The sequence below is a fragment of the Vicia villosa genome, unplaced genomic scaffold, assembly GCF_029867415.1.
Source record: "Vicia villosa cultivar HV-30 ecotype Madison, WI unplaced genomic scaffold, Vvil1.0 ctg.000451F_1_1_3, whole genome shotgun sequence".
Lineage (NCBI taxonomy): Eukaryota > Viridiplantae > Streptophyta > Magnoliopsida > Fabales > Fabaceae > Vicia > Vicia villosa.
Window position 1 is genome coordinate 178,456 of NW_026705216.1, and position 27,126 is coordinate 205,581.

A 27,126-nucleotide genomic window follows, 5' to 3' on the forward strand; every position below is an offset into this window, starting at 1 on the left:
GATGCTCTTGCAAAATAAATTAAGAATGAACGTATAGTTGCTTAGAAGAATTCGGGGCATTGAACCAAACTCTAAGTGTTAAATAGCAATAGATGAATTACGGCATGCATGGAATTTGAAAAACAATGGTCCGTTTAACCGTAATGAAATGTTAATTATATTTTAAATAAATTGTTGGTGATGGGTTTTGAACCGTTGTGATATCAATTTTACATAATGTTTGCATCAAACCGAATTATCAATTCCATTGTGTCAGGTGTTGTGGTATGTTTTTTCCAACCGTTGTGATATCAATTTTACGTAATAGTATTTGTATCAAACCGGATTACCAATTCCGGTTGTGTTTAACATCTTATTATCCATATAACAAAATTACAATAATTGATGTAGTTTTGCATGAGATAGTTATGCGTTGGAGATGCATACAACATTGTTTGGTATGAATGGCGAATTCAACTCCATAGTAAAACATTTAACTTTTTTTTCTATAAATACTGGCCATAAACATGTTAATATCCAATCTATCAAGATGCATTTGAGGCCATGGACAAATATATAACTTATTTTTATTTATTATAATTTAATTCATAGTTCAACATTAATTCTTACTAATTCTTAAATCATTTTAGTTCTATATTTGAATCTCCATAGCACTAGTTTAAAAAATTCATACAGAATCTTTAATCAATCTATGATTACCTATGATTGAAAAGTAAACATATTACCTTATATGCTAAATACTGATATCAGTACCTTATATCCAAATCTATTTATTTGTGAGAAATTACTTTTCCCAATCAAGTACCAACTAAGTATAGTCACTTGATCTATTAATAATTCAGCATGATCATTGACCAAAGTCTTTTAAAACTATAAAGCTAAACCATAATACACAGTAATTTAGTGCATTATATTTTATGCACCAAAAGAAGTTACATTATTTGATCATTTTATCCTTCAACTTGTAATGTCACCATATTGGAGCACACACACCCTCAATCATACCCCACTTTTCATGACCTCTTTTATAAATGAAAGCAAAGTTAATTTACTTTATTTTATTAAAAAAACATATACACATATTTTGTATGAATTTGGTGAATATAGAATTTGTCTTTTAATTAGTGGGCATGTCCCACCAATTTCCCTCAACACATACACACACTTTTTCATTCATAAATAGACTTCTTCATTAGCTTGTGTCCTCCACACTCTCTTCATTCCATCTTTCTCTAATTATTGTCTTTCATGGAATCCAATAATTCACCTCTCAACCAAACAAAACTTGTGCATCCAAACAATAACCATGATCATGAACAAAATGCAACCCTAGAGATCGAAAGCGACGAATTTGATTACTCGAAAAGATCACAATGGCTTCGCGCCGCAGTTTTAGGAGCCAACGATGGACTAGTTTCAACAGCATCACTAATGATGGGTGTAGGAGCAGTGAAACAAGACATCAAAGCCATGATCCTGTCCGGTTTCGCAGGACTCGTAGCCGGTGCTTGTAGCATGGCAATAGGTGAGTTTGTATCTGTTTACTCACAGCTTGACATTGAAATAGCTCAATTAAAAAGAGACAAAAACATTGAGAACGGTAACAATATTGAAGATGATGTTATTGAGAAAGAAAGTTTGCCAAATCCTTTACAAGCTGCAGCAGCTTCAGCTTTAGCATTTTCAATTGGTGCAATGGTGCCACTTCTTGCAGCATCTTTTATTAAAGATTATAAGTTGAGAGTAGGTGTTGTTTTGGTAGCAGTTAGTTTTGCTTTGGTTGTGTTTGGTTTGTTGGGAGCAGTGTTGGGTAAGGCACCAGTTTTGAAGTCTTGTTTGAGGGTCTTGCTTGGAGGTTGGATTGCTATGGCTATTACTTTTGGGCTAACTAAGTTGATTGGCTCAAGTGGACTTTAGTATCTGATGTCCCTGCACAGCTATCAGTTGAGTTGTTTTAATGGGAAGTGGACTTTAATTTATTAATTAACAATATCTTATTAAGTGAACTAATTAATGAGCTTTGATTATCTCACTTTGTTATGAATTCACCTCATTTCTTTTTAGGTTTTTGGAAAAATGAGGGAAGAATTATATAGACTTAAGTTGGCTTTTGTGTGATAAAATTCATAAACATAAATGGGTGAGGTGTCAAAACCTTTTATATTCATGTAATTGTCTTACTATATTATGATAAATCTAGGAGATTTTTATTTATATAATGCATGAATATTGTGTAATATGGCCCAAATTTGTGTATATTTTCTTTATTATAAAATAAGTGTAGCTTATGTACCAGTACTACTAGTACTTTATTTCTTTCTTTTTTTAATATACAGAAATAAAAATAAACAAAGAAACACAAATCCCAATGATGTCTTTAATCATGAGATGATCAATTAAAATCCCCATCGAAGGTGGTGCTAACCAAGTAATATGAGTGAGCTTCTTTGGTTGGTTGCAAGTTATACCTAAACAAAGATTGACTAGAGAAAGAGAAATGGAAAAAGATCTGTATCCAAGAGAAATACATACGTAGAGCTCACATACAAATACAATTCTAAGTAGTAACAAACCCGTGCGCACGGGTTCTGTTCGGTTACGCGAATTTGAATATATCATTTATTTTATATAAAAATAATAAATAAAAAATTAGATAAATAATTGATTATTTCGTATATAAAAATATTTAGATCAATAATAATTTTTTTCACGTATACCATTTTTGAATTAAATATATTTAATCATAAATACCATTTCTCGTATATAAAAATATTTAGATCAATAATAGTTTTTTTTCGTATACAGACTTCATTTTTGTTTAGGTATCATTTACAAAAATATTTGGATCAATAGTAAATTTCGTACATAAAAATATTTAGATCAATAATAAATTTTTTCTCGTATACCATTTCTGAATAAAAAATATTTGGGTCATAAATATCAGTTTTCCTAAATAATAGTTTTTTTTCCGTATACAAATATTATTTTTGTTTAGGTATCATTTACAAAAATATTTGATATTTGGATCAATATTAATTTTTCATGTATTAAATTATTTAGATCAATAATATATTTTTTCCCGTATACCATTTTTGGATCAAAAATATTTGATCATAAATACCATTTCTCGCATATAAAAATATTTAGGTCAATAATAGTTTTTTTCCCGTATACAGACTTCATTTTTTATTTAGGTGTCATTTACAAAAATATTTGGATCAATATTAAATTTTCGTATATTAAAATATTTAGATCAATAATATATTTGTTCCCGTATGCCATTTTTGAATTAAAAAATATTTGATAATAAATACCATTTCTCGTATATAAAAATGTTTAGGTCAATAATAGATTTTTTCCCGAATATGGTTCATTTTTGTTTTGGATCATTTTTTTTATAGAATGGTATCCTTCCTTTCGTACCGACTAATTCACCCGAGAGGGTTACTGCCCCACGTAGCCTCCGATAGTTGGTCCTAGGCTCCTTCGAACTCAGGACCTCAAGGGGAACATACTCTTGAGACCCAATCACCCTCCCACTAGGTCAACTCTCTCGGGTTAAAATATTTGGATCATAAATAGCATATTTTGTAAATAATAATACAAATATTATTTTTATTTAGGTATCATTTACAAAAATATTTGGATCAATATTAAATTTTCATATAAAAAAATATTTAGATCAATAATAGATTTTTTTCTCGTATACCATTTTTGGATCAAAAATATTTGATCATAAATATCATTTCTCGTATATAAAAATATTTAGATCAATAATAGATTTTTTCCGTATACAAACCTCATTTTTGTTTAGGTATCATTTACAAAAATAATTGGATCAATAGTAAATTTTGTATATAAAAATATTTAGCTCAATAGTAAATTATTTTCCCGTATACCATTTTGGAATAAAAATATTTGGGTCATAAATACAATTTTCCGTAAATAATAGATTTTTTTCCATACACAAATATTAATTTTGCTTAGGTGTCATTTACAAAAATATTTGGATCAATATCAAATTTTCGTATATGAAAATATTTAGATCAATAATAGATTTTTTGGGCCTATTCCATTTTTGAATAAAAAATATTTGAATCATAAATAACATTTTTCGTATATAAAAATAGTTAGATCAATAATAGATTGTTTTTCCCGTATACAAACTTTATTTTTGTTTAGGTATCATTTACAAAAATATTTGGATCAATAGTAAATTTCGTATATAAAAGTATTTAGATCAATAGTAAATTTTTTCCCGTATATCATTTTTGAATAAAAAATATTTGGATCATAAATACCATTTTTCGTAAATAATAGATTTTTTTCGTATACAAATATTATTTTTATTTAGGTATCATTTACAAAAATAGTTGAATCAATATTAAATTTTCGTATATAAAAACATTTAGATCAATAATAGATTTTTTGAATATATTTTTCCCGTATATCATTTTTTACTAAAAAATATTTCGATCATAAATACCATTTTTCGTATATAAAAAAATATATATCAATAATAGGCTTTTTTTTTGTGGAAGAAAGAAATGAGAAAGTGATTAAAGAGAAAAAAATAGAGAATGGAGAGAGATTTGATAAATTTGATAAAATATTAGAATTGTATTATTTTAATAATAAAATTAAGAACTTTATGATGCAAAGACCAAAAAACCTCAATTTTAATGTGGTGACAAAAAATTAAATGAGGATATTTTTGACTTTTCCACAACCATTAATTTTCTTATATTATAGATTTTCCATAGATTCTAAATAGAAATTCCAAACATAGTAGACCTCGCATTCATCTTTAAATATAAATCTTCTTAACAAATTTACTAGTTCTTTTTTTAAAATAAACTTTTTTAAATGTAATAAAATAAAACACACATTCATATTAATTGAATTAATTATATTTTTGTCATAATAAAATATATTATTTTACATTTTTTTATTTATAATTAAGAATAACTATTATGATAGTGAAAATTAACACTGAACTAAAAAAGGTGTCATAATGTATATAATGTATAGAGCTGTCAAAATGGGCTCGGCACATCGGGTCGGCTCATAAGCCCAATAATTTAGTACGGGTCGGACCGCAAAATATCTAAAAACACGACCCTATCTTTTTGGGACAGTCCATCAAGTCTATGTTTTTCATGGGCCGGTTCAGACTAGGTCAAACGGGCTTCGGATTGACCTATTAAAAGAAGATTTTGGTAAATTTGGGGGGGGGGGGGGAGGGGGGAGATTGTAATAAGATAAGATTGCATAAATGTGTTTTTAAGTGATAAATAAAAGTTAAAGAGGATGAAGATATATTTTCAAGATGATGTGATCAAGGAAATGGTTGTGAGATGAAGAGAAAGTTTGATACGTATTGGTGATAATATTAAGTTATTTTATACTTTTACATGGATGTTTTTATGGTATTCATATATATATATATATATATATATATATATATATATATATATATATATATATATTTATGGATGAATATTTTAAGCATCACTTATCTAAGTTTATGATGACTCTCTACTCATGTTATGTAGCTTTTATCCATTACTCCCTTTTTATAAAATTAAGACAATAATATTGAAATACGGGTCAGACTGGCCCATCGGGCTGCAGGGTCTTTAAAAAATGGGTCGGGCTCATTTTATGCAGCCCATTTAAACATATTGGCTCACCAGGTTGAAGAGGGATGGGTCGGGCCGACCCATTTAGCAGCTCTAATAATGTCTGACTAGTGTTCAATATAAACATAATTAAACACATAAACATTCTTATATAAAGGTTTTGTCAGATACATGACAATTTCATGACTTGAATACCAGTGATGTTTTATCAGATATCACTCACTGTTCATTATATTAAATGTGTGATTTGATATAATTTCCAATGTCAAAAGAATCTACAAAGTCAAACACGTAAGAACAGATTGATGGAATATAATAAATAAGTGAAGTTTATTAGATTATACGGTCTTGCAATGCACTATCGTTAATTAGAGAAACGCGGCACACCATAAAGTATAGTTTACTTAAGTGTAAAAGAATCAATTATGGAATTAAAATTTTAAAACTCCCCAAAGGATTCAGATGATGAAGAGACGAAGAAAGCTTCTTATGATCTGAAAATAGAGAATAGACTAATTTCTGCTTTGCACACTAATGTATATTATTCAATTTCACATTGTAAGGCTGCTCAGCAATATGGAATGCACTTCAGATTTTCAATAAAGGTATTGAAGATGTGAAGCAATCTATGATTAACACGTTGGCAGAAGAATTTAAGCTTTTCCGTTTGGATCCCGATGAAATCTTGGAATTCATGAAAATATGCTTTATTCATATATTTTATAAAAGTTAGAAAATTTAGAAAAAACTTATTCTAACCAGAATTGTGCTAGGAAAGTGTTAAAGTTTATGTGTCGCGACGGAAAAATTGAGATTAAGTTATTGATTACCTTAACTCGCAAAGCAAGAGTCGCCACCGAACTTTATTGTCTCCAAAAGAAAGGGAAAATATCGATAAAAGCCAACAAAAGAGAGATTTGGATACGGGGGTGGTTATGAAAGGGGAGGGTATTTGCACCCCTCACATCTATGGTACTCCATAGGAACCTCTTGAAAATATGTGTTAGGGAGAAAATGGTATTGTTTGTAAAAAGATTGAGGTGATGAGAAAAGAAATGTTTTTATTATTTTTGTGTGCTCGGCAAGACATCGCATCTTGTGCCTACATACCTCTTCTATGCAATTGAGAAGTCAGAGCATTTGTAGTTCGAGTAAAAAAGATAACAAGAAGGTTTAATTTTTTTTTAATGGAAAATACATTTCGTCATCTTCGAGTGAAAAACATCATTTGCCATCCACAAGTATAAGGGAGTATGTCTTTGCATCATCTTGATATGGAGAGCTTTAGTTGGATTTAATCAACAAGCATGTCTCACATTCAAGTGGAAATATCGACAACTTCAACCTCGTTTCTTAGGGGTTTAAGGTTTGCATCACTGCAAGAATTGGACTAATGTTCTCCCTTTATGAAATGGTTTTAAAAGAAACGTGCACAAAGGCACAAAAAGAAAGTTTGGTGATGTTTGTCTTTTTTTAGGTTTTTGAAGGTGTTTGAATATGCTTACGTACTTTAGTATTTATTAATAAAATATTTGATGTCACTTGACAAAGTCAAGGTTTATTATGAAAATATTTTAAGTTTGAAAACAATAAGGTTTTGAAAAAGATAGAAGTTTTGAAATTTTAAGAATGGGGTAGGAGATGAAGAATCTATCCTAAAGCATGAAATAAAAGGTCTCATTGTAAGGTATCCCAAGATAAAGTCTTTGTGTGTGCAAGTGACTAACCACAAGATGGAGCAAACATTTGATATTGGTCAAAATGAGCATTTCTTTCCCTTTGAAATTTAACCAAAAGATAAGCAATAAGCAAGCAAGCAAAACATATGATTAGATGAATCCTTAAGCAAACAATTGAAAGCTAAGCATTAGATGAAGTTCCAAAATCACAAGTGTATCAGATGAATCCAAAGATCACAGATGAAGTTTCAAATATCAAATGAAATTCAAAGGATCAGGTGAACCAAGTATCCAAGTCTCAGATGAATCTTCAAGCAAAGGGAAAGTATCATAAATCTAAGTCCAAAGTTCAAACTCCACAAGCATAGGATAGTAACCAATAGTCCTCAAGAGCACATTAAAGTTTTTTAGGGTTTTTCCTTTATTAATGTTTTTGGTCTTTTGAAGAAAAGAAAAAGCAAAAGCCCAAGGAGAAAAGAGAAAAAGGCATAAAAGTAAATAGCATGAAATGTAAAATGACATGAACGTAAAGAGCTTGAAATATAAATGACATAAAATTAAATGACATTAAAGTAAAGTGCATAAAAATAAATGTTAGCATAATTATAAGTCAATGTTAGTGTTAATGGTTAATCAACCTACTCGAGACAATTTAGCATTATGTTAAGCAATCGTAAGTGTACTTATGTAGAAGTGGCACCTATATGAGGTCGGCAAATAGCAATTTATGTGTCATACATGTTAGAGAAATGATAAAGATCATTCTCCTAAAACACTGTAGTACAATTCAGAACAAAAGAAAAATATGAAGAAGATGAAAAGTGATCAAGCACAAAGGAAAAGGGATTTGATAATTAATTCAATCAACCTTCATCATAATACAATGAGATCAAATTTATCATTAATCCAAAGCATCAAAAATGATCAAATGATCAAATGATCATTTAATGATAAGTTTGAAATGATAAAAGTTAATTCAATCAAAGTATCTATCCAAAGTCCAAATGAATTGGATGAAACATCAATCAATCATATTTGATCAAGGTCAACAAAAGTCAAAACCAATCATCCATTAAAATAGAGATAAAATGATTAAAAAGATTTTTTTAAATGAATTAAAATGGAAACTAGATGGAAAATCAAAATATAGATTAAATGATCAAATAAATGACCAAAAAATTATAAAAAAATCATAAAAACTATGAAACACAAGATATCAAAAGTTGAATAAAAAAATTTGAAAATGATGGAGAAATAAATTGTTTAAAAGAAATTAAAAAATAAAATAAGAGAAAAATAATTTAAAAATATTAAATATGATTTTAAAATTCTCGGGAAAAAACATATATGGTAGAAAATATTTTTTGAAAATTACAACAAAAAAATTGAAGTCAAAAATCATTTAAGAGCTATTTTTAATTAAGTTTTAAAGAAAAGGAAAATAAAATGATTTAAAAAAGAAAAAGGAATAAAAGTGCAACTGATAGGTGAGGTGTCAAAGAGAATTTGATATGAGCAAAGAGAATTTGTAGAAAAATATATGAAGCCTAGAAACTTCAAAGTTAAATTAAATGGAAAACAAGATGAATAAATGGCAAGTAATAGAGGGCTTTCACTCAAGAGATCAAGACAAAGAGAGTGGTAATTTATTCTTGTTAAAATTGAATTCGTATCTACTTGTTTGAAGTGAAGCTTCAAGGTCTGAAAATGATGAGATTTATGCAGAGTTTCAGAGGCTATTCAAGCTTGAAAATGAAGGGGAAATGATTCCCTATTTATAGGAAAGTGAATGAGCTCATGGTGTGTGTGAAATCAGATCCCAAACGAGTGAATCCACCTAGGATTTTATGATTTTTCAAGCGTGTGAAAATGAGCATGGAATGTCTGATTTTTGGATCAACTTCAGGTCATTTTGTGTAGTGGTGAACGCGTTTTGTGGTAAGGAACAAAATGCACGTGGTTTCAATGGTCCCAAGTTGAGATTTCTCATGATTCCAAGTTACAAGTCACAATCTAAAATCGAGTCTAGGTCACCATGTTCAAGCTGAGGCCAAATGAAATTCCCTCGTGCGTTTATTTATTTTTCTTGAGCCAAATTAGCCTTTCATGGAGGAGAATACAATGTAAAAATAACCGATTCAAAAGAGATCTTGAGCTAAAAATGGAAATCTTGAGAAGTTGAGGTCATGGCCCTGAAAATCAAGTCTGGCATTAGGTCGACTAGGTCATGGACCTAGTTTTGTGCACATGTGGCCTAAAATCCCATAATCCCATTCAATATTTTAGATGCTTAGAGGTTGAATTGATATTTGACCTCTAAAGAAAAGCTGTAAAGGACATCAAGAGGGACATTTAGCTCAAAGAAGCGCCCATAAAAGTTGAAAATTGAGAGAGTTATGATGTTTGGACCAAAGGGTGCGCCCTACTTGATTTTAGGTCAAACCACCATGCACTAACTTGTGATTTTTGATGTTTTATTGCATTCCAAAGCTCAATAATGATCAATCTTGATGATTAAAACTTTAATGGCCTTTGATTAATATTGATGATTACTAGAGAAATGAATGGAAAATGACATGGAAATAAACCATGAACCAAACTTAAATCACTTGTGAAAATAAACATCAAACTTGAACTTCTCTTTATCAAATGAAGTTGAACGAAGCTTAAAATGTAGATGGCCTAAGAGTATAGGTCATGTCTTGAGGAAAAGTCAATTTAACCAAGATTTGACCACAACTTGACTTATGGGGACCAAAACCCTAATTTGAAAACAATGCATGATATTTGGAAAAACTTCCACCACAAACCAAGTTACTTTGAGCTTTTGAACATGAAATAGAGTTATCTTGAGTGTTGGCCACTCTCTTGCCTCTTTGATTGTCAACCCTACCTTACCAATAATAAAAGAAGAAAACAACAACCATATTTTTGTATTTTGAATAAAGGTTAGCAAAGGTTAGATGATAAGAAAATAAAGATGCAAAAGGAAACACAATAGTGCTTGTTGATCTCCCATAAAAGGTAAACCCAAGGGTTAAGGGGGTAGGATAAATTCATGCTTGTATCATGGTTAAATGCAAATGAATGATATGGGGATCTTAGGGGTAAATTTTAGGGTATGATAGTTGCACCTATTTAAGTTTCTTCTATCCGGATAGATGGAGACTGAAATCTTCGCATCGACGAGATTGAAGAGACTTAAATATAGAAGACCCAATTTTTAGCCCTAAGATACCGCACAATGCTTCTAATATGAATGCAAGAACATTCAGACTCCACAAAGAATGCGTTGCGAGAGACAGACATTGGGAGGATAAACCACGACACGGGTTTTATTGGAAACAAACTACTTGAAAGGAGTCTGACAGGGAGACACGACTCGCTAGGGACAGAAAATACCACAAGGACCCACGCTAGGGAATGACCCATGGCTGGGGAATAACAAGAGATGGTTTCCTTCACTAGAAGACTCCACTGGGGATACGCGGCAAAAAAGAACTAATCTAATAGGGAAGAGGCACAAGATAGTTAGTTGGATAACAAAGTAATACTACCAACTCATAGTTGAAGGTGGTAAGCATAATCAAATTGATAATAAGCTTCCCAAAACTTCCGGTTTTCCACCTTGAATGGGGCTCGACTTCTTCTTTGACCAAGTCTTCTACTTGAAAAGGATAACAAACCTTCAGCGACTTCTGGTAAACAACCTGGAACGGGTCTCAGTTTCTTCTTTGACCAAGTATTCAAAATGGAAACGGTAACAAACCTCTCATGACTTCTGATAAACAACCTGGAGCGGGTCCTAGTTTCTTCTTTGACCAAGTATTCCACTTGGAAAGGGTAACAAACCTCCCATGACTTTCGGTAACCAACCTGGAACAGGTCTCAGTTTCTTCTTTGACCAAGTATTCCGCTTGGAAAGGGTAACAAACCTCCCATAACTTCCAATAAATAACCTGGAATGGTCTCAGTTTCTTCTTTGACCAAGTATTCCCCTTGGAAAGGGTAACAATTAAGCTTCTCCAATAAAGAGACTGCCACTTGCTGCTGAAAAAAGTCATAACTTGACAAACAAGCTTCTCGAATACAGAGACTGCCACTTGTTACAGAAAAAAGTCTAGATTTAACAAACAAGCCTCTCAAATAAAAAAATTGTTACTTGTTGGGGATTGGATTCTTAACTTTGATTGGGGATCATAACAAGCATCTCAAATAAAGAGACAGCCACCTGTTGGAGGACAAATTTTTTGTTGAACTTTGATTTGTTGAATCACAACAAGCTTCTCTGCCAGAGAATAAGCTGGAGAGATTGCCACTCTTGTGGAAACAAGGATTATATCTGACTGAAACAAACAAGCTTCTCAAATAAAGAGATGGCCACTTGTTAAACAAAGTATTGACTTGACAAACTAGTTTCTCAAATAAAGAGACTGCCATTTGCTGCTTAAAAAATTTTGACTATTGGAGTAAATAACTGTTAGGGAATCAAATTCTTCATCCATTGAACAAGTCTTCTCTACTAAGGAAAACAATATCAAAATGATATAAGACAGTGCCTTTGTCATCTGGGTTTCCAATCTAGAAAAAAATCAAAAGTTCTTGCAAGGGACCAAAGTTTAATCCAGGAACGAACGGGAGAGAAACGATCAAACGAGACTTTATACGTCGAGGAATGAACTCGACTGGGGATTTGTTTCATCTAGACAATAACCTGGGGAGGAAAGACTGAAATACAACCCTTTCATGAAGAACAATCCCAGTGAGAAATTAAAAACAAACTTTCTTTGGGGAATGTAACACCAAGACAGTATTTGGAAACACACAGTTACCAAAAGGTAACACCCACCCGACTCGAGGGTAATGTAATTGAGCATGACCTGCATGGGGATGTTTTATTAATGTTTTAAATGCATGCATTGTTATGCTTATGCTGACAAAACAACGGGGAAATTAGAGTAACAATACTCGGCCAAAACTCAGCTAGTTGGAGCTTCTGCTACATAGCTTATCTTCTGTAACATCTTCCAGGGGAAATAAACCTCTGATGGAGATAAGAGGGGGGGTCGTTGGGGAATTCACAACTAAATTTCAGGAATCACACAATCTTCTCAACATTGCAACCATAAACCGACCAAAAGAAAATCAACACCCAGCTAAACAAAACAGGATTATTAAATCACTAGAGAGTCTCATGAACTAGTGCAATGGGGGATCTGAGATCCGACCTTCGAGACGTGATCAAATTTGAACAACCATAAACATTACTTTTAGTTTGTTCAAAAGTCAAACATTTTTTTTTTGTAATTTTAAAAAGCATGTTTATTATTAAACCTTTGTTTCAAAAATCACTATAAAAAATAAATAACATCTTGCAAAGAACCAAGTAAGAATTGAAATTGATTGACAAAAGATTAAGATTTTATTGATAAAATGGTGGTTTGCAAAATACGTAACCCCATGGATCATTACAAAGTTTGGAAAATGGTAAACGGAAAGGCTACATTGAAATACAATGATCACTATTCTCCCTGACGACTTTGAATTCCTATAAACTAGCTTCCGTTGAGAGCGATTGAATTAAGATTTCTGAAACAATGATGTCGCTGCTTCAAATGATCATGTCTTTCCTGATCCAATTACTTGTCATAAAATCCCTAACTTTTGTCTAGATTGCCCTTTCGGACTTTCAATTTACCGGGATGAATCTATTTGTGTCTCTAACTTTTGCCTGGAACGTCCTTTCGAATTTTCAGTCCACTAAGACGCTCATTTTTACCTAAGCTTCCCTTTCGAATTTTCAACTTAGTGGGCTATTCTTTTGATTATTTAGGCGAAGTATTATTTTTAAAAACGTAAAAAATCACAAAGAATATTATTATAAAAATACTTCTCATGCGGGAGTGTCGTGTTCAACTTCAGGGATGACAAGAAGATTCCTCTATTGTTAGAGATCGCTAAATTGTCCTGTCAAATTTTATGTTTGTCTCTTATACCTTATTACCTATTGCTATATAACTTTGTACATGTTTATGTAAAACATATAAAAAAAGATATTAACTCCCCTTAGCTAGAGAAAAGATGTCAAACATGTTCAATTTAATGAACCATATACTTGAAGATTGCAGGTTACAAGATTTTATTGTGACTGACATCCAGTTGTGCAGTATAAGAAAAGTGTTATGTTCTTCCAAGAAATGTGAAATTTTGGACAATTTGGATGAAAGAAAAACTTTCGCAATAGATTATTACAGTATGAGTAAAAGAAAGAAATGTATAGGTCGTAAAGAAAGCCAAGGGTTAGTTAAACCTTACAAGTTGTATTAATTACATGAATTTGCCAAAGAGTTTTTTCTACTTTTTCTTTGACCGAGAGTTCTTTTGCTTCATCCTTTTTCTCTTAATAAAAATAATAATCAGTTAAAAATTAAATATAACCAAAAGATATTAAAGTTATAGCGAAGTTTGAGATTCCACTTGCTACTAAATTATTTTTAACTATAGATAGGATCTAACACTCCATTAGATAGAATTAAAATATTTTTAACTATAGATAGGATCTAACACTCCATTAGAAAGAATAAACTGAAATATTTTCTTATTGAATTAGTGATGCAACTAACTAAAACCGATTGCAGAGATATCCCAACAGCCGCCACTAAAATAAACTTGACTGAGGTTCTTGTCTTGTTTTTATTTTTAATTTTTTGACATAACTGTTCCAGTTTTGAAGAGGTAAATTTCCAAAAGTTATATTTAATGATAACAAAAATTCAAAGGCTATCAATTTAACATATGAATTTTCTCAAGGTTTCCACAACCAAAATACTTGGGATGGAACAACAAAACATGAAAATACCTTGTGCATCAACAACAAATGAAAAACTTGTACACCATGAAAACCAAAAGTGGACAATTTTGCTTATCACATGATAAATACTCCCGTGAATATTTCCTTTCCCTCATTGAACAATTTCAAATTAAACATTTATTCGCTCCATGTATACCACAGATGTGTATAGTAAATCACAAAATTTGGACATTGTCCGTGACAGTTATGCTTTTGGCCACAAGTTTCCAGCTGCAAGAATATGGGAGTTTCTTGTACAGGTCAGTCTACCCCTATTAAGAGGCTTTTATCTGCATCGTTGCCCCAAAAGTTTGGCCTACAAGGTGAACCCATCCACAACATCCTCATAAAACCCCTTGAAATTAGGCATAATCCCAAACTTCACGTTGAAACATTGTTTATAAGAAATGAATGCTCATTGTATCCTGAAAAGAATCTTCAACTTCACCACCAGCTTCCATTCTTCATTACTTAGTTCATCCTATATCAATAATCCAACAGTGAAAGACATTCCAACAAAATCCATCAATGTGAGAAAATGAAGTTAAACAAATGGTGAGATCCATTCATGAGTTTGGGAAAAAAAGGTGAAGTACTAAAGATTGGTGATTACTTGAGTTATGCAACAGTAAATATGGTGAGTCAAGTTGTACTAAGCAAACGTATATTTGAAAATAAAATACGAGTTGAAGGAGTTTAAGGAAATGGTTATGAATTCATGATAATATCTGGAGTTAACATTGGTGATTTTGTTCCCTTTATTGGTTGGATGAACTTGGAAGGTTTGGTGGGTAAGATGAAACGTTTGCATAAGAAGGTTGATGTGTTTTTGAACAAGGTGATTCAATATCAGGTCAGGTCTGCTCATGAACGTAAAGAGAAGCCTAGTTTGATGTGTTTGGTGGTTAAATACACATTGTTAATGGATGGATACATTTATCCTCTGTTGTTAAACTCGATAAGCGGGCAGGGCGCGGCCGGAAATGCGGAACAAAACGATCATTATTTTAGAGACGCGGACACTTAAGATATTTAATACCAATAAACACGAGTTAAAAGGACTGACGGTGTAAAAAATCTTTACACTGTCATCCAGTAAAAACATTTTATTCTGCCACATCATATCAGTAATTTAAGATTTAAAGTATGACTTGGCGCTTAACAAAGTCGTGATTGGTTAACAGTGTAAAAAAATTTTACACTTTCAGTGCATCACCCATTTTCTCTAAACACATAATAGTTAAAAACTAAAATAAATTACTCAAAATTCATGAAGCATATTCATAATTAGAAATAAAAAACATAAGCCTTAATTATCCCATCCTAGAAATTCTCGTGGTAGAAACACTCGGGCAAAGACACCGATTGAGCATTTGATGACGATGGTTAGGAATTAGGAGGTGGTGTCATAGCTGTTCAAAAGATTGGAAAAGGAAAGAAAAATTTTAACATTTTAAAAGTATAAAACAGTATCAAATCAGAAAAAATTTACTTTTTTACCTTAAACAATATCAAAAACGGTGAAAGAAGATGCTGGAAAAAAATAGTAAAACATAAAAATCAGGAAGAAAGATGGTTGATGAAAAATAACTGATGAAAAAAGAAGGAAAAAGAAGAAAAAAACGTTAAAGAAAAGGAAGCAGATGAGAAAATGGCTGGTCCGCGCCGTTCCAGTTCCCGATTTATCAGCCGCGTCACCTGTTTGCGCCGTTCCGGAACGGTCGAAGCGCTTTTTCTGATTGTGCCATTCTGTGCCAATATCTCGGCCATTCCGGTAGAGTTTAACAAATCATTTATCTAGAATTATTATTAGTATTATTAATGACTTACCCGATAATCAGATTTGAGAATATCAATAGATCTCCGTGAAATATGGCTTACAAGTTCATCATCCATCTCAAAATGTCTGCCGAACATTTTCTGCTGTTCCTCAGAATTGCTGCCAACAATCTGCGAACCAAGTAGAACAGAAAATTAAGACTATCTCTTCTTCACGGTTATAGTTTTATTTCTCCTCTTTCTCAATTACCAACCAAGTCTAAAGATAGACCACAATTAAATCAATAAAAAAGGAACATCCCTTTTCTACCGGTGTAAAAAAAGTTAGTTGATCCTAAAAACTATTGCTACAAATAACTTAAAACACACATTAGTCGGTTTTTTCCTTTCTCAACATCGCACAATCATGGCCATTAAGGTTGTTTTAAATCTGTATTTCAAATTCCAAGTATTGGGGGATAATCGCATAATCAAAAAAGTCCATTTCGAAAAACCCAACTTTAACTTAAGCTCATACCTTAATGGCTACTTGCTGCCCTTTCTTTGCATAATCAACTGGTTTGTGGTTATTCTCAATGGAGGCAATGCGTCCAATGTCAATGAAATCTTGGGATGGAATACAAATTGGAGTTCCGATCTGTCAAGTAGATAGTATTAGATGCAAGTTTAAAGAAAACAAATTAAATTTTGTCCATTGCATGCATGACATGACCCAGTTAAGACAATAACCCAAAACAATAGTAGATCTATGGTCAGAAACTGACTTTCAAGAATAGTCTGATACACAAGATAAAGCATCAAACAGTATAGTATAGGTTAAAAGTCAAGAAAAGCCATTTTTTATAGAACTTAAGGGTGGTTACTAGATATAATATAGTAGTAGGAACAGTTCTGTTTAAGGAAAAACAATAAAGCTCTACCATTTTTACAATGTGAAAATATAGAAGAATCGGCTGATAAAGTTTATAGCATAACAACGAGGGTCGAGTACAACATTCCAGTTCCACATTTAGTTTAATGTCTTTTTATTCAACTTCACCAGGCTCTTGAACATACCAACAACTACGCTCTTGAATATACCATGGCAAATAAAATACAATTCTAGTAGTGGAAGATATTCTGCATATTCTGCCAACTTAAAGGCTAAACATTAATTTCCACCTCCTCAATTTAACAGCAGCAGCCTAAACTTAACCAAGAGCCAAAAACATATAATTGCTAATTCCTTTTTCAAATACAGATGCAACACTAAAATACAACAGTCAAATTTACCCAATCCAAGGCAATCAACACAATTTTATGCAGAGAAAAATGCTATCAAACAAACATAGCAACCACATTGAAACAATGATTATCTGAATTGAAAATGATACCTTTAAAATGCCTTCAAGGATATCAACTCCCAAAACAATCGGATCCTTCTTGTTGAAAACACAGTTTGGTAAGATCTTTAGAACACATGGGAAGACTGCCTCATCAGCCGATTCTTTCTTTTTCTCCTCCTTAATGTTTTCCATGTAAGCCTTAAATTGATCAAATAGATGATAAATGATATCGGCAATAAATATTTTAACGCCCAATTCCTCTGCAAGTTCCCTGGCTTCAGGGGTGACTTTGACATCGAATGCCAATATAGTGGAATACTCTCGTTTCTTTTCAAGCATTACACTGGCTTTCATCACATCCTTCTTATGTACAGGGCCTATGCTTATAGAACTAACTGGAATATTCACTGCTGGAGTTTTCAAAAACTCCAGTAATGCTTCCAATGAGCCAAGGGTTGATGCCTGGACACAAACGCCCTCACCACTCCTATCAATCCTGCTCAAGACTGACTCCACGTCTTCTAAGGCTGCTGTTTTAATATATTCTAAATCATCATCAGGCTTCACCACATATAAACTTCCGCCAGCAATAGCATGTTCAAGTCCCTGGAAAAACAGGAAATGTTATCAACATCTATAAACATTTCTAACAGTAAATAACAGGAAGTCTCTGATTCTCCACACATTTATCAACATAAAAAATGAAGAAAAATATAATGGGATAAAAACTAGCATAAAAGAAGTCAGATCAATAATCACCAGGTACCTGGGCAGTGATCTTGATGCCCATCGCAGCTTTGATTTCTTTGTGATGGATATATGATCCCTGAAATTAAACAACCATTACCTTAGCGGGGAAGACATACTAAATAATAGAATATGGCTCCTCTGCCGAAGAGACCTAAGATTATTAGGATGGAAAAATGAAAACTTCTCCAGCATAACAATATGAAGTATGTATGACCAAACCAACTATACTTTCTGTAGCTTGGTTTCTACAAGTCAAGCATAATGTTAAGAATCTCATAATCATTTCCTTCCTAAGCTTCCAACACTCTACTTATTATTCACACCCATTCATATTTCAACATGCCTTTTTCCTACCCAAACTATGCTTAAGTACCAAATCAATAAAAATATCATCAACCAAGACCAAAAGAGTCTTTAGTCCACATGCACTCTAGATAGTTGTGGATCAAGTACCAACGTTATAATTTTCCTATCAAGCAACAAATGTGATGATGAACTAAATTAATCAAATGCAGTAGCTAAACGTTATAATTTTCCTATCAATAGATAACAGTACCTTAACACGAAGTTCCTTCATTGGATGAGGTGTCAATAAAGCTCGAATTGAGGTAACAATTGGACCCTATATTAAAAAACTTCATTAGTCAGAAGCAGAAAGCAAGTGTATTAATAGATGTAGTTAGAATCCGAGATGCTTACCTGCATTCCAGGTACAACTATTTGATCTCCTTCATGAAGGACGCCGTTAACTAAAACAACGTCAATAGTAGTTCCATGGCCTTCAATAACCTTGACTTCCAAAACTGTACACTGGTAGCCACAGTCAAGTGACGGTTAGAACTCTTTGTTAACGATCAATAAGCATTCAAGTGTCAACCACTTCAATGGTATGCAAGAATATGACTAACCTGCACTTCATCACTGTATGTAAGTTTCTCAATCATGGTCTTTTGGGTCCACTGAACCAATAGTAATAACATATCTGGGATTCCTTCACCGCTGAAATATTAAATGCCAAAACATCAATACAAAAGCACCAACAAAGTATTAAGCAGATTATACAGACTATATGTAACACTATAGTTAGGATTTTTGCCTGAAAACAAAAAATAATTATTCGACATATGCTCCTACTAAACCCTATTTTGGATGATTACAGGTAGAGCTCAGAAAGGTTGGACACAAATTGTATGTTATCAAAAAAGTCTGAGATGTTCTAAAATACACTGAAATAATGGTGAAAATGCTAAAGTAAAAGCACAAAAAATGAAAATGCGTCTATAACCAACAAATACATATAAAATGCAGGAACCTCAAAAATGGAGACAACTTTGCAAGTTATTGCCCGTATTATTAACACTCAAGAGTTATCTATCACGGCCGCTAACGGCGCGATCCCGGCGATCCGGCCGGGGCGGCCATCCACCGAGTGGGAAGAAGGTTGTGTTTTCTCTGTTCAGATCGCGGGCGATTTCGTGGGTTGTGGATCCCTTCCCGGGTCGAGTGGCTGACTGGTTTTTTTTTTACTTTTTTAATGGATGTTTGAAGAAGAAGAAGAAGATACCAAAGTGAAGAAGAAAAGATGAAGATGAAGGAGTAGAGGCAGAGAGAGAATATACTAATATAAAACAGCTGGCTAATAGAGTGATATTATGACCATAAAGTTCTTATCAGAAGCCTCAGATATCTAAGTGAGAGAATATTATAATAATAATAATAATAATAATAATAATAATAATAATAATAATAATAGTTCCCTTAAAAAAATAATATATTGATACTAGTAAAAAATAATGATTAATATTAGTAAAAAATTATAATATTAGTAAAAAATAATAATAATGATTATTTATAAAAAAAAAACATCCTGTTTTCTGCTATTAAAAGTTGCAAAAGTAAATGCAATTTAATATCATAACACTACAAAAGATTACATGTGCTAACGCCTTGACACGATGGTTGTCAGGTTGTTTTCATACGACGAATAGGATGTGGGTTTGAATCAATGGTTGCCAGGTTGTTTTCATACAACAAATAGGCTGCGGGTTTGAATCGTGGATGTAGGAAAAAAGAATCAGCCCATTTGGAACATTAGCATGGTGTTTGGTCGGGGTAAAATGGAGGGGAGGGGAACAAAATCCCTTTTGACTCCATTTTGGTTCTCCGATATAGATGGATATGGAGGGTAGAGAAGACAAGTTTATTATACAAATTTAAATTGATCGATGGAAATATCCTTTTATAAAATGTAACTGATAGGGACCAAATGAAGGTTGAAATATAAACTAATATAAGTGGAAGAAAATGCTCCTTACAACCACAGAATAGAGTAACAAAGAACTAAATGGAGCTGGGCTCCTTACAAGACTATGAATATAAGAGCGACCCAACTTTATTTGCTCAAACTAATGCCTAATAACCAATTGCTAGTTCCTTTCATGCCTTTTGGTCACTCCTCTACTTATAACTTTCCCCCTTTAACTCCTCCTCTTCTCCCTAGATTCTAGAATCTTCTCCACCACTCAGTTCCATCTGTCCCATTCTACTATTTTTTCCCATACAAAACTAGCCTCTCCCCTCATATTAAATCAAACAATAAACCCCAAGCGGATGCAGGAACAAGGACAGCAAATAGGTTTCAAAACTATCACTCACCCATTTTTGGGACTCTCATTCTCAATGAGAAAGGAGACATTTAATTATATCCAAGAATAACATGATTTCATGGCAACGTTAACCACAAAAAATTGGAAAGACCCAGCAGATTATGGGGCCCCAAAACCAGAAAATGTCATTAACCAACTCAAAAATTTGTTTCACATAGGAGAGGAAGGTGAAAGAGTATTATAACTAAAAGGCTACAGTTACCTTATTGCACTTGTGGGCACAATGCTGAATGTTTCTCCCATTTCTTTGTTTTTATAATACAATGCAGTATTTAGCCCCTGTTCCTTGAACTGGGTAACAATCTAGAAGTGAAACAAGAAAAATTAGCATGGTGAACATTAACAAAAACAATCTACGACACCTTACAAATAAATAAGATATGTTTCTGACTACCTGTTCGAGCCTCATATTGAACTCATTTTGAACATCCTTAGACTGCTGCAACATTGCTTTACGAATTGGAGCATTGCGACATGTTTTCCAGCCATAAAGCCTATCAACCTGAAATGTTGCAAGAACAGTTACAGAACTGAGCAACCTGTCAAGCAGTATTGTCGATGGCGGATGGCGGTCCATGGCGGTGAGCCAAAATCCCGCCGCCATACATGACGCTTTGCAGCGCCGTTATTGTGCATTATGATGGGAAAAAACCGCAATAGCGGCCAATATTTACCATTGCGGCTAGCCCAAAAACCACCATGTATATCCGCCATAGCGGGCCATGGCAGGGCAATTTGATAACATTGCTGTCAAGAACATTTATATTGGAAGCAGCAGCTCATAAAAGTGGAATACTCACCTTATTCAATGCAACAATGAATTCTGTGTTCCTCATTTTTAATAGTTCAAGTGACTCTTTAGTTTGTGGCTCTAAGCCATGCATAATGTCAACAACCAAGATTGCAATATCACATAGACCTGAACCCCGAGACCTCAGATTATTGAATGACTCGTGGCCTGGGGTATCAATAACCAGTAGACCTGGAACTTTCAGTGTTGCATCAGCTTTCAATTCCTTAGTTCTATCACGTATGTTCTCAGCAGGAAAGTATGTTGCGCCAATCTGTTGGGTGATACCGCCAGCCTCACCTTCTTGAACATTGGTACCTCGAATACAATCCAGAAGCTTGGTTTTGCCAGTGTCCACATGACCCATGATGCAGCATATTGGTGATCGGAGGTTTGCATCACTCGGCTTAGAAGACACAGCAGAATGTTGTGGGTCGGGCTTTTTCTTTTTGTCCTCAACCACAACTTTGGCCTGTTTTCTATCTTCAATTTCTTCGGCGACATGCTTCGAAACAGTTTTACTTGTAGCACCTGCTGTGGAGGAAAAAAAAAACAAAATACAAATGAGCAGGACAAGGTAAACAGAAGTATGTGCCTAACGCTGTGCCTTATCCCACTAGGTGAGGAGGTTGGCTAAGCCGGTCAATCAAACATTATTAGGCCTTTTAACATACAAAAGGTTGGCCACGCCCTGAAGGACACCTAATACCTGGTGGTTTACTGCCAATGAAGGACAAAAAACATATCCTTTGCTCATCTAAAGCAAATAGAAAAGGGAAATGCAATGTTGACGTATTTAGACCAGGAAAATTGGATCATACTGTCAGAGTTCCGGGTTTGACACCAATTGCTGCAGCCAGTAGCTAGGATCTCACAATAATTTACTAGTTAATTGCAGCAGGCGACATTATTAGGCTATAAAAATTATATGGCCAGAAGTTTGATCAATTACCGACAGAAAAAAATTCCATAACAAAGTTCTTAACCATAAAAAAACCCAGAGTAGCATTGGTTTATGTTTCTAAGATTCTAACACTAAAGTAGGTTAATATATTTCTTATACTGGTCAGATACACTAAAAGCAAAATATAATAAGTATGGATTAGGACCCAAGATTGCTATGGTATCAAGTGTGTTATTTTCAACAATTACACAAATTTCAAGTATATTCCTGTCAGTGTAAAGTAAAAACTACCAATAAAATGCAAATCTCACCAGCATTTTTAGCAGGTAGGCCAGTTTTAATCTCTTTTTTGACAATCATTTCAGGCTCAGAGTCAACTTCTTCATCAGCAAATGCACCCTTACCATTCAGATTGACATCATCCCAGCTTCTGGCGTCCCATTCATCCTCAACATCATCTTCTTCCACTCTATCCTCTTCAACAGCTTCCGGAAGTTCAACTTTATCCTCCTTCTGCGCCGACTCCACTTCTTCAACCTTCTTTGGTTCCTCTGAATCCAAATCAGCAGTAGTTTCCTTTGCTTCAATACTGTGGTCTGTCTTGACAGCAGCAGCACCATTATAATTTCGACTAGTTGATTTCCCCTTCTTCGTCTGATAAATGGGTTTCTTGGTTGGTGCACCACTGTCCCCAGCGGGGAGAGTCACACCCCCTGTGCTATTGAGAATCTGCCTCCTCATTGCCTCCAATCGCCGGGCTTCTTCCTTCTGCTTACCAGTTAACAATTTACCTTCTTGCTTCTTTTTCAGAAGTTTTTCCTTTTCCTTTTCCTTCTTTTTACGTTTAGCCTCTTCTGCCTGTCTCTCAAGTTCCTCTAGCCTTAGTCGCTCCTCTTCTTCTTTCCTTAGCTTTTCCTCCTCTTCTCTTCTCTGTTTTTCTTCAGCCTCTTTTCTTCGAGCTAGTAATTCTTGCTTCTCTCTAACATGCTTTGGCAATTTCTTGTCAGCAGCTGCTTTGGACTTCAAATCATTTTTCTTTGGTTCAATTGTCTCAGCCTCTACTTCTGCCGTTTCATTTGCCGTTGAACTTCCGGCTGCTGCTGCTGCTGCCTTCTTCTCCTTCTCCTTTTCTTTCTTCTTTTTCTTCTTTTTTGCAGCAGCTGATTCTACAATCTCCTCTTCTCCCTCTTTTTCCCCTGAAGCACCAGGGACAGAACCAACTTCCGGAGCAGGCTGAACTTTATCATCCTGCTTTGGAGGAGCAGAAGGTTTTGCTGTAGGAGGGGCTTCACCAAGCTCTGCAAGAATCTTATCTAAATCCTCCTCCTCTTGAGCAGTTCTCCCACTCTTCTTCTTATTCTTTTTCTTATTTTTTGAAGTTCCAACAACCTCTTCACTCTTACTTATATTGCCATTGTCAACATTAGCACTAGGTTTCTCACTCTCAACAACATCTACACTTTCACTCCCAAACTCATCTTCATTACTCACTTTAGCAGCAGCACTACCACTTTTCTTCTTAGATGACTTCTTTTTACCAGTAAATTCAACTAAGGAAACATCGTCTTCATCTTTATCTTCGCCACCCTTAGCAGACTCAGATACAGAAACACTATCTTCATCCGGAATATCTGTACTTGAAAAACTAACCGCCTTCTTCAAAGACTTGGATGACTTCTTCTTCTTACCTGTGAAAGTGATTGGTCCTATATCCTCATCATCGTCGTCTTCTACCTTATCATTCTTACTCTCATCCTCTCCATCAATCTCATCAAAACTAACCGCTGAAAACGAAGAACTGCCCTTCTTGTTTCCTTTTGAAGACTTCTTCTTCCCAGTAAAACTAACAACTGGTTCATCCTCATCATCATCTCCATTACCCGTTAACTCAGATTTCTCTTCATCGTCATCATTATCAACTTCCCCCTCATCCCCAAGCAAACCAAAACCAGCCGCAGCAGAAAACACACTCCCACTGCCACTTTTCTTCGATTTCCCCTTTTTCTTCCCAGCAAACACAATTTCAGGCACATCATCGTCGTTCTCCTCATCAAAATCATCACCATTATCTTTAGCTTGTAAAGATTTAGAGTTACCTTTTTTACCTTTCTTTTTTCCTGGCTTTTCTTGCTTTTCTTCTGGCTGCGGCAAGGATGGCTCCTCTGAAAGTTCAGTTCCGATGGAGTATTCATCGTCGTCGATGACTTGAGACTTTTTCTTCGATTTCCCACCGCCTTGCTGCGGAGGATTCTCGTCGTCACGTGCCGATGGCTTCTTCTTCCCCATTTGTCAGATTAGGGTTTTTTCGTGCGTTGAAACAAAGCACGAATAATTGGATCGATAAGCGCAGATTCGTGTTTCGATGAACGAAAGAGAATCAGGGTACGAAAATTGGATAGAAAGAAAAAACGGTTGGTGCGGCGGAGAAGGAAGAGAAAGGAGAGTTAAAACGCACAAACTCGGCAGTGAAGAAGAATAAGAAACCAAGAATGTTTTGTGCTCTAGGGTTGTATTCTACTTTGTTTTCTATTTATTTTTATTTATTCATTTAATGATACTCTTTTGTTTATGTAAAGTAGTGTAATACCCGTATTCGCACGGGTACTGGTGTGTGATACATGCGTTTTTGTTTGAAAATGTAGTAGAAATGTAAATAAGAAAAACAAAATTGTTTTACCAAAAGAGATTTTTTTTATTTAAAAAGAAACATTCTTAAAGCAAAAACAAAATTGTTTTACATTAATAATATATATTTTTCAATTTTCCATAAATATCTTAAAAAATATTGTATTTTAAATTAAAATAATTCCAAAATAAAAATATTAGTAGCCTAAATAATTAAAAAACAACTCATATTTCTTGTGTTTGAATTCATACATTATTTTAAATATTTTTATTTTTATTTTCTTTAGTAACATAAATAAATATGTTTTGTCTATGTTCGAATTCATACATTATTTAAAATATTTTTATTTTTATTTTTTTAATTATACAAAAAAATATAATAACCATGTGGTTTGTATGGATTTTGATATGGATACTAGTGCGTTCGTAAAATAAATCTGTCGTCCCCGCCCCGAAATTAGCGGGAAAACCCGGTTTAACCAGGTGTGGGTGCGAGGAAAACCCAATTTTTATTTACGGGTGTGGGGGCGGGTGATGCTAGTATCCGCCCTGCACCCGCATCCGTCAACTAAATTTAATTTAATTCATTTACTTTTAATAGTTTTATTACTCATTTACATTTTTTAATGTTACAATATCTTGTTTATTAGATTTATTATTTATTTTTTTTTAAAATACAATTTAAATAAAAAAATCAAACATAAAAAATTCTTTTAAAATAATAAAGTATTTATTTTAATTATTGGTTTTTATTTTTATTAAAAAAAAAAATAATTATTCAGGCGGGTGCGGGGAAATCCGTTTCTTGTTAGGGACAGGGGCGGGGAACAAATATTAGTCCCGACCGAATATGGGGGCAGAGGCGGGTCTGGGTGACGGGTGCGAGTCTGGGTGTGCTTAAATCCACCCTTGACCCGCCCTATTGTCATCCCTATATTTTTAAAAATGTAATAAAAATGAAATATATTTTTAATCTCATAGAACTTTTATTTTTAATCTACCAAAACTTATAAAATTATAAACTAAACATATAACTAAACTTTATTAATGATATATCATAAAAAAATCATTAAAAATATACAATATTAAATTTATTATTCAGTTGAAATAATCCATTTATTGTTATTATTAGCCGCAAACATAGAAGTAGAAAGCAGCGCCGCGGATCCAATTTCCTACCTTAAGTGTCAGAAAATGTAATTTTTTAGAATGAGAATGTAATTATCATAATAAAGGATCTAATTTTATTAAAAATAAAAAGTAATAATTATCATAAAACTACTATAAATAAAAATAGTCTAAAATAATTTATTTAATTTGTCCTAAATTTAAATTTGAATATCATTAAGTATGTCTTAATATGTTATAGTATATATTGTCTTATTGGTTCCACTTTTTAATCCAATTTTTTATTGATTTCTTTTCTTTTTAAATACTTCTTATTTTATGTTTCATTCTATTATAATTTCTATTTCCATTCATGATCTCACAATTAGTAAAAAAATTAAAATATTTATATAATAATTTTGTTTTGGTGATCATAAAATAATTATGAATGTTTAATATTAGCATATAATTTTATGTACTTTTTATTTTATGTTTCATTCTATTATAATTTCTATTTCCATTCATGATCACACAATTAGTAAAAAAGATTAAAATATTTATATAGTAATTTTGTTTTGGTGATCATAAAATAATTATGAATGTTTAATATTAGCATATAATTTTAATGTCATTCCGTTCATAAATTACTTATGTTTTTTTTTATAATATATAGATAGTTGTCTCATTTATTTCTTTATTAGTAACCTAAATAATTTTAAAAGAATACATTATTCCCGTTGTATATTTATTTTTAAACTTTAAAATAAGGCATAAGATATGCCAGAATTTGATAAACATTTATTAAAAAAACATAAAAGAGCTAGAGTCCAATGGTGTCAAATATATGATATATTCTTTTATAATTTTATTTATTTTGGTATAAAGGAGGGGCAAAGCTCTATCATCTTATAATTTTAGATGTTATATTATAATTTAAAATAGAAAAAACAAAAATATCATAGATAATTTATTAAATAGTTATAAAATGATATATTTAATATGTATCATA

The 27,126-nt window shown here is 33.0% G+C and overlaps 2 protein-coding genes across 5 annotated transcripts; one reads left to right on the plus strand and one right to left on the minus strand.

The window, feature by feature from the left end:
- The first annotated feature begins 1,214 nt into the window (after window positions 1-1,214).
- LOC131628401 (vacuolar iron transporter homolog 1-like) lies at window positions 1,215-2,303 on the plus strand. Its single transcript, XM_058899228.1, has one exon. The coding sequence runs from the start codon at window positions 1,249-1,251 to the stop codon at window positions 1,915-1,917; it is 669 nt and encodes a 222-aa protein (XP_058755211.1). The 5' UTR covers window positions 1,215-1,248; the 3' UTR covers window positions 1,918-2,303.
- An 11,768-nt stretch (window positions 2,304-14,071) lies between these two features.
- On the minus strand, window positions 14,072-24,903 carry LOC131628403 (eukaryotic translation initiation factor 5B-like). 4 transcript variants are annotated; one of them, XM_058899232.1, is made up of 13 exons: window positions 22,697-24,903; window positions 21,492-22,015; window positions 21,086-21,193; window positions 20,894-20,994; window positions 18,934-19,024; window positions 18,725-18,835; window positions 18,582-18,647; window positions 18,042-18,101; window positions 17,324-17,881; window positions 16,468-16,587; window positions 16,002-16,121; window positions 15,672-15,704; window positions 14,681-15,583 (listed from the first exon to the last, which is right to left on the minus strand). In XM_058899232.1, exons 1-13 carry the CDS (start codon window positions 24,669-24,671, stop codon window positions 15,578-15,580), a joined length of 3,873 nt encoding a protein of 1,290 aa, XP_058755215.1. In that variant the 5' UTR covers window positions 24,672-24,903; the 3' UTR covers window positions 14,681-15,577. The 4 variants fall into 4 exon arrangements, with proteins under 4 accessions (XP_058755213.1, XP_058755212.1, XP_058755215.1 ...); XM_058899230.1 differs by lacking the exons at window positions 14,681-15,583; window positions 15,672-15,704 and adding an exon at window positions 14,072-14,652 and having other exon boundaries at window positions 21,492-22,012; window positions 22,697-24,902; XM_058899229.1 differs by lacking the exons at window positions 14,681-15,583; window positions 15,672-15,704 and adding an exon at window positions 14,072-14,652 and having other exon boundaries at window positions 22,697-24,902.
- Between the last annotated feature and the right edge of the window lie 2,223 nt (window positions 24,904-27,126).

Excerpts from the sequence above, each read along its gene's own strand:
- LOC131628401 (XM_058899228.1), top strand. The coding sequence starts at position 1,249 with ATGGAATCCAATAATTCACCTCTCAACCAAACAAAACTTGTGCATCCA.
- LOC131628403 (XM_058899229.1), bottom strand. The coding sequence starts at position 24,671 with ATGGGGAAGAAGAAGCCATCGGCACGTGACGACGAGAATCCTCCGCAG. Across the intron at positions 19,025-20,893 it reads GTGCCCACAAGTGCAATAAG|CGGTGAAGGAATCCCAGATA; the intron begins GTAACTGTAGCC and ends TTAATATTTCAG. Across the intron at positions 18,102-18,581 it reads TGAAGGAACTTCGTGTTAAG|GGATCATATATCCATCACAA; the intron begins GTACTGTTATCT and ends GTTTAATTTCAG.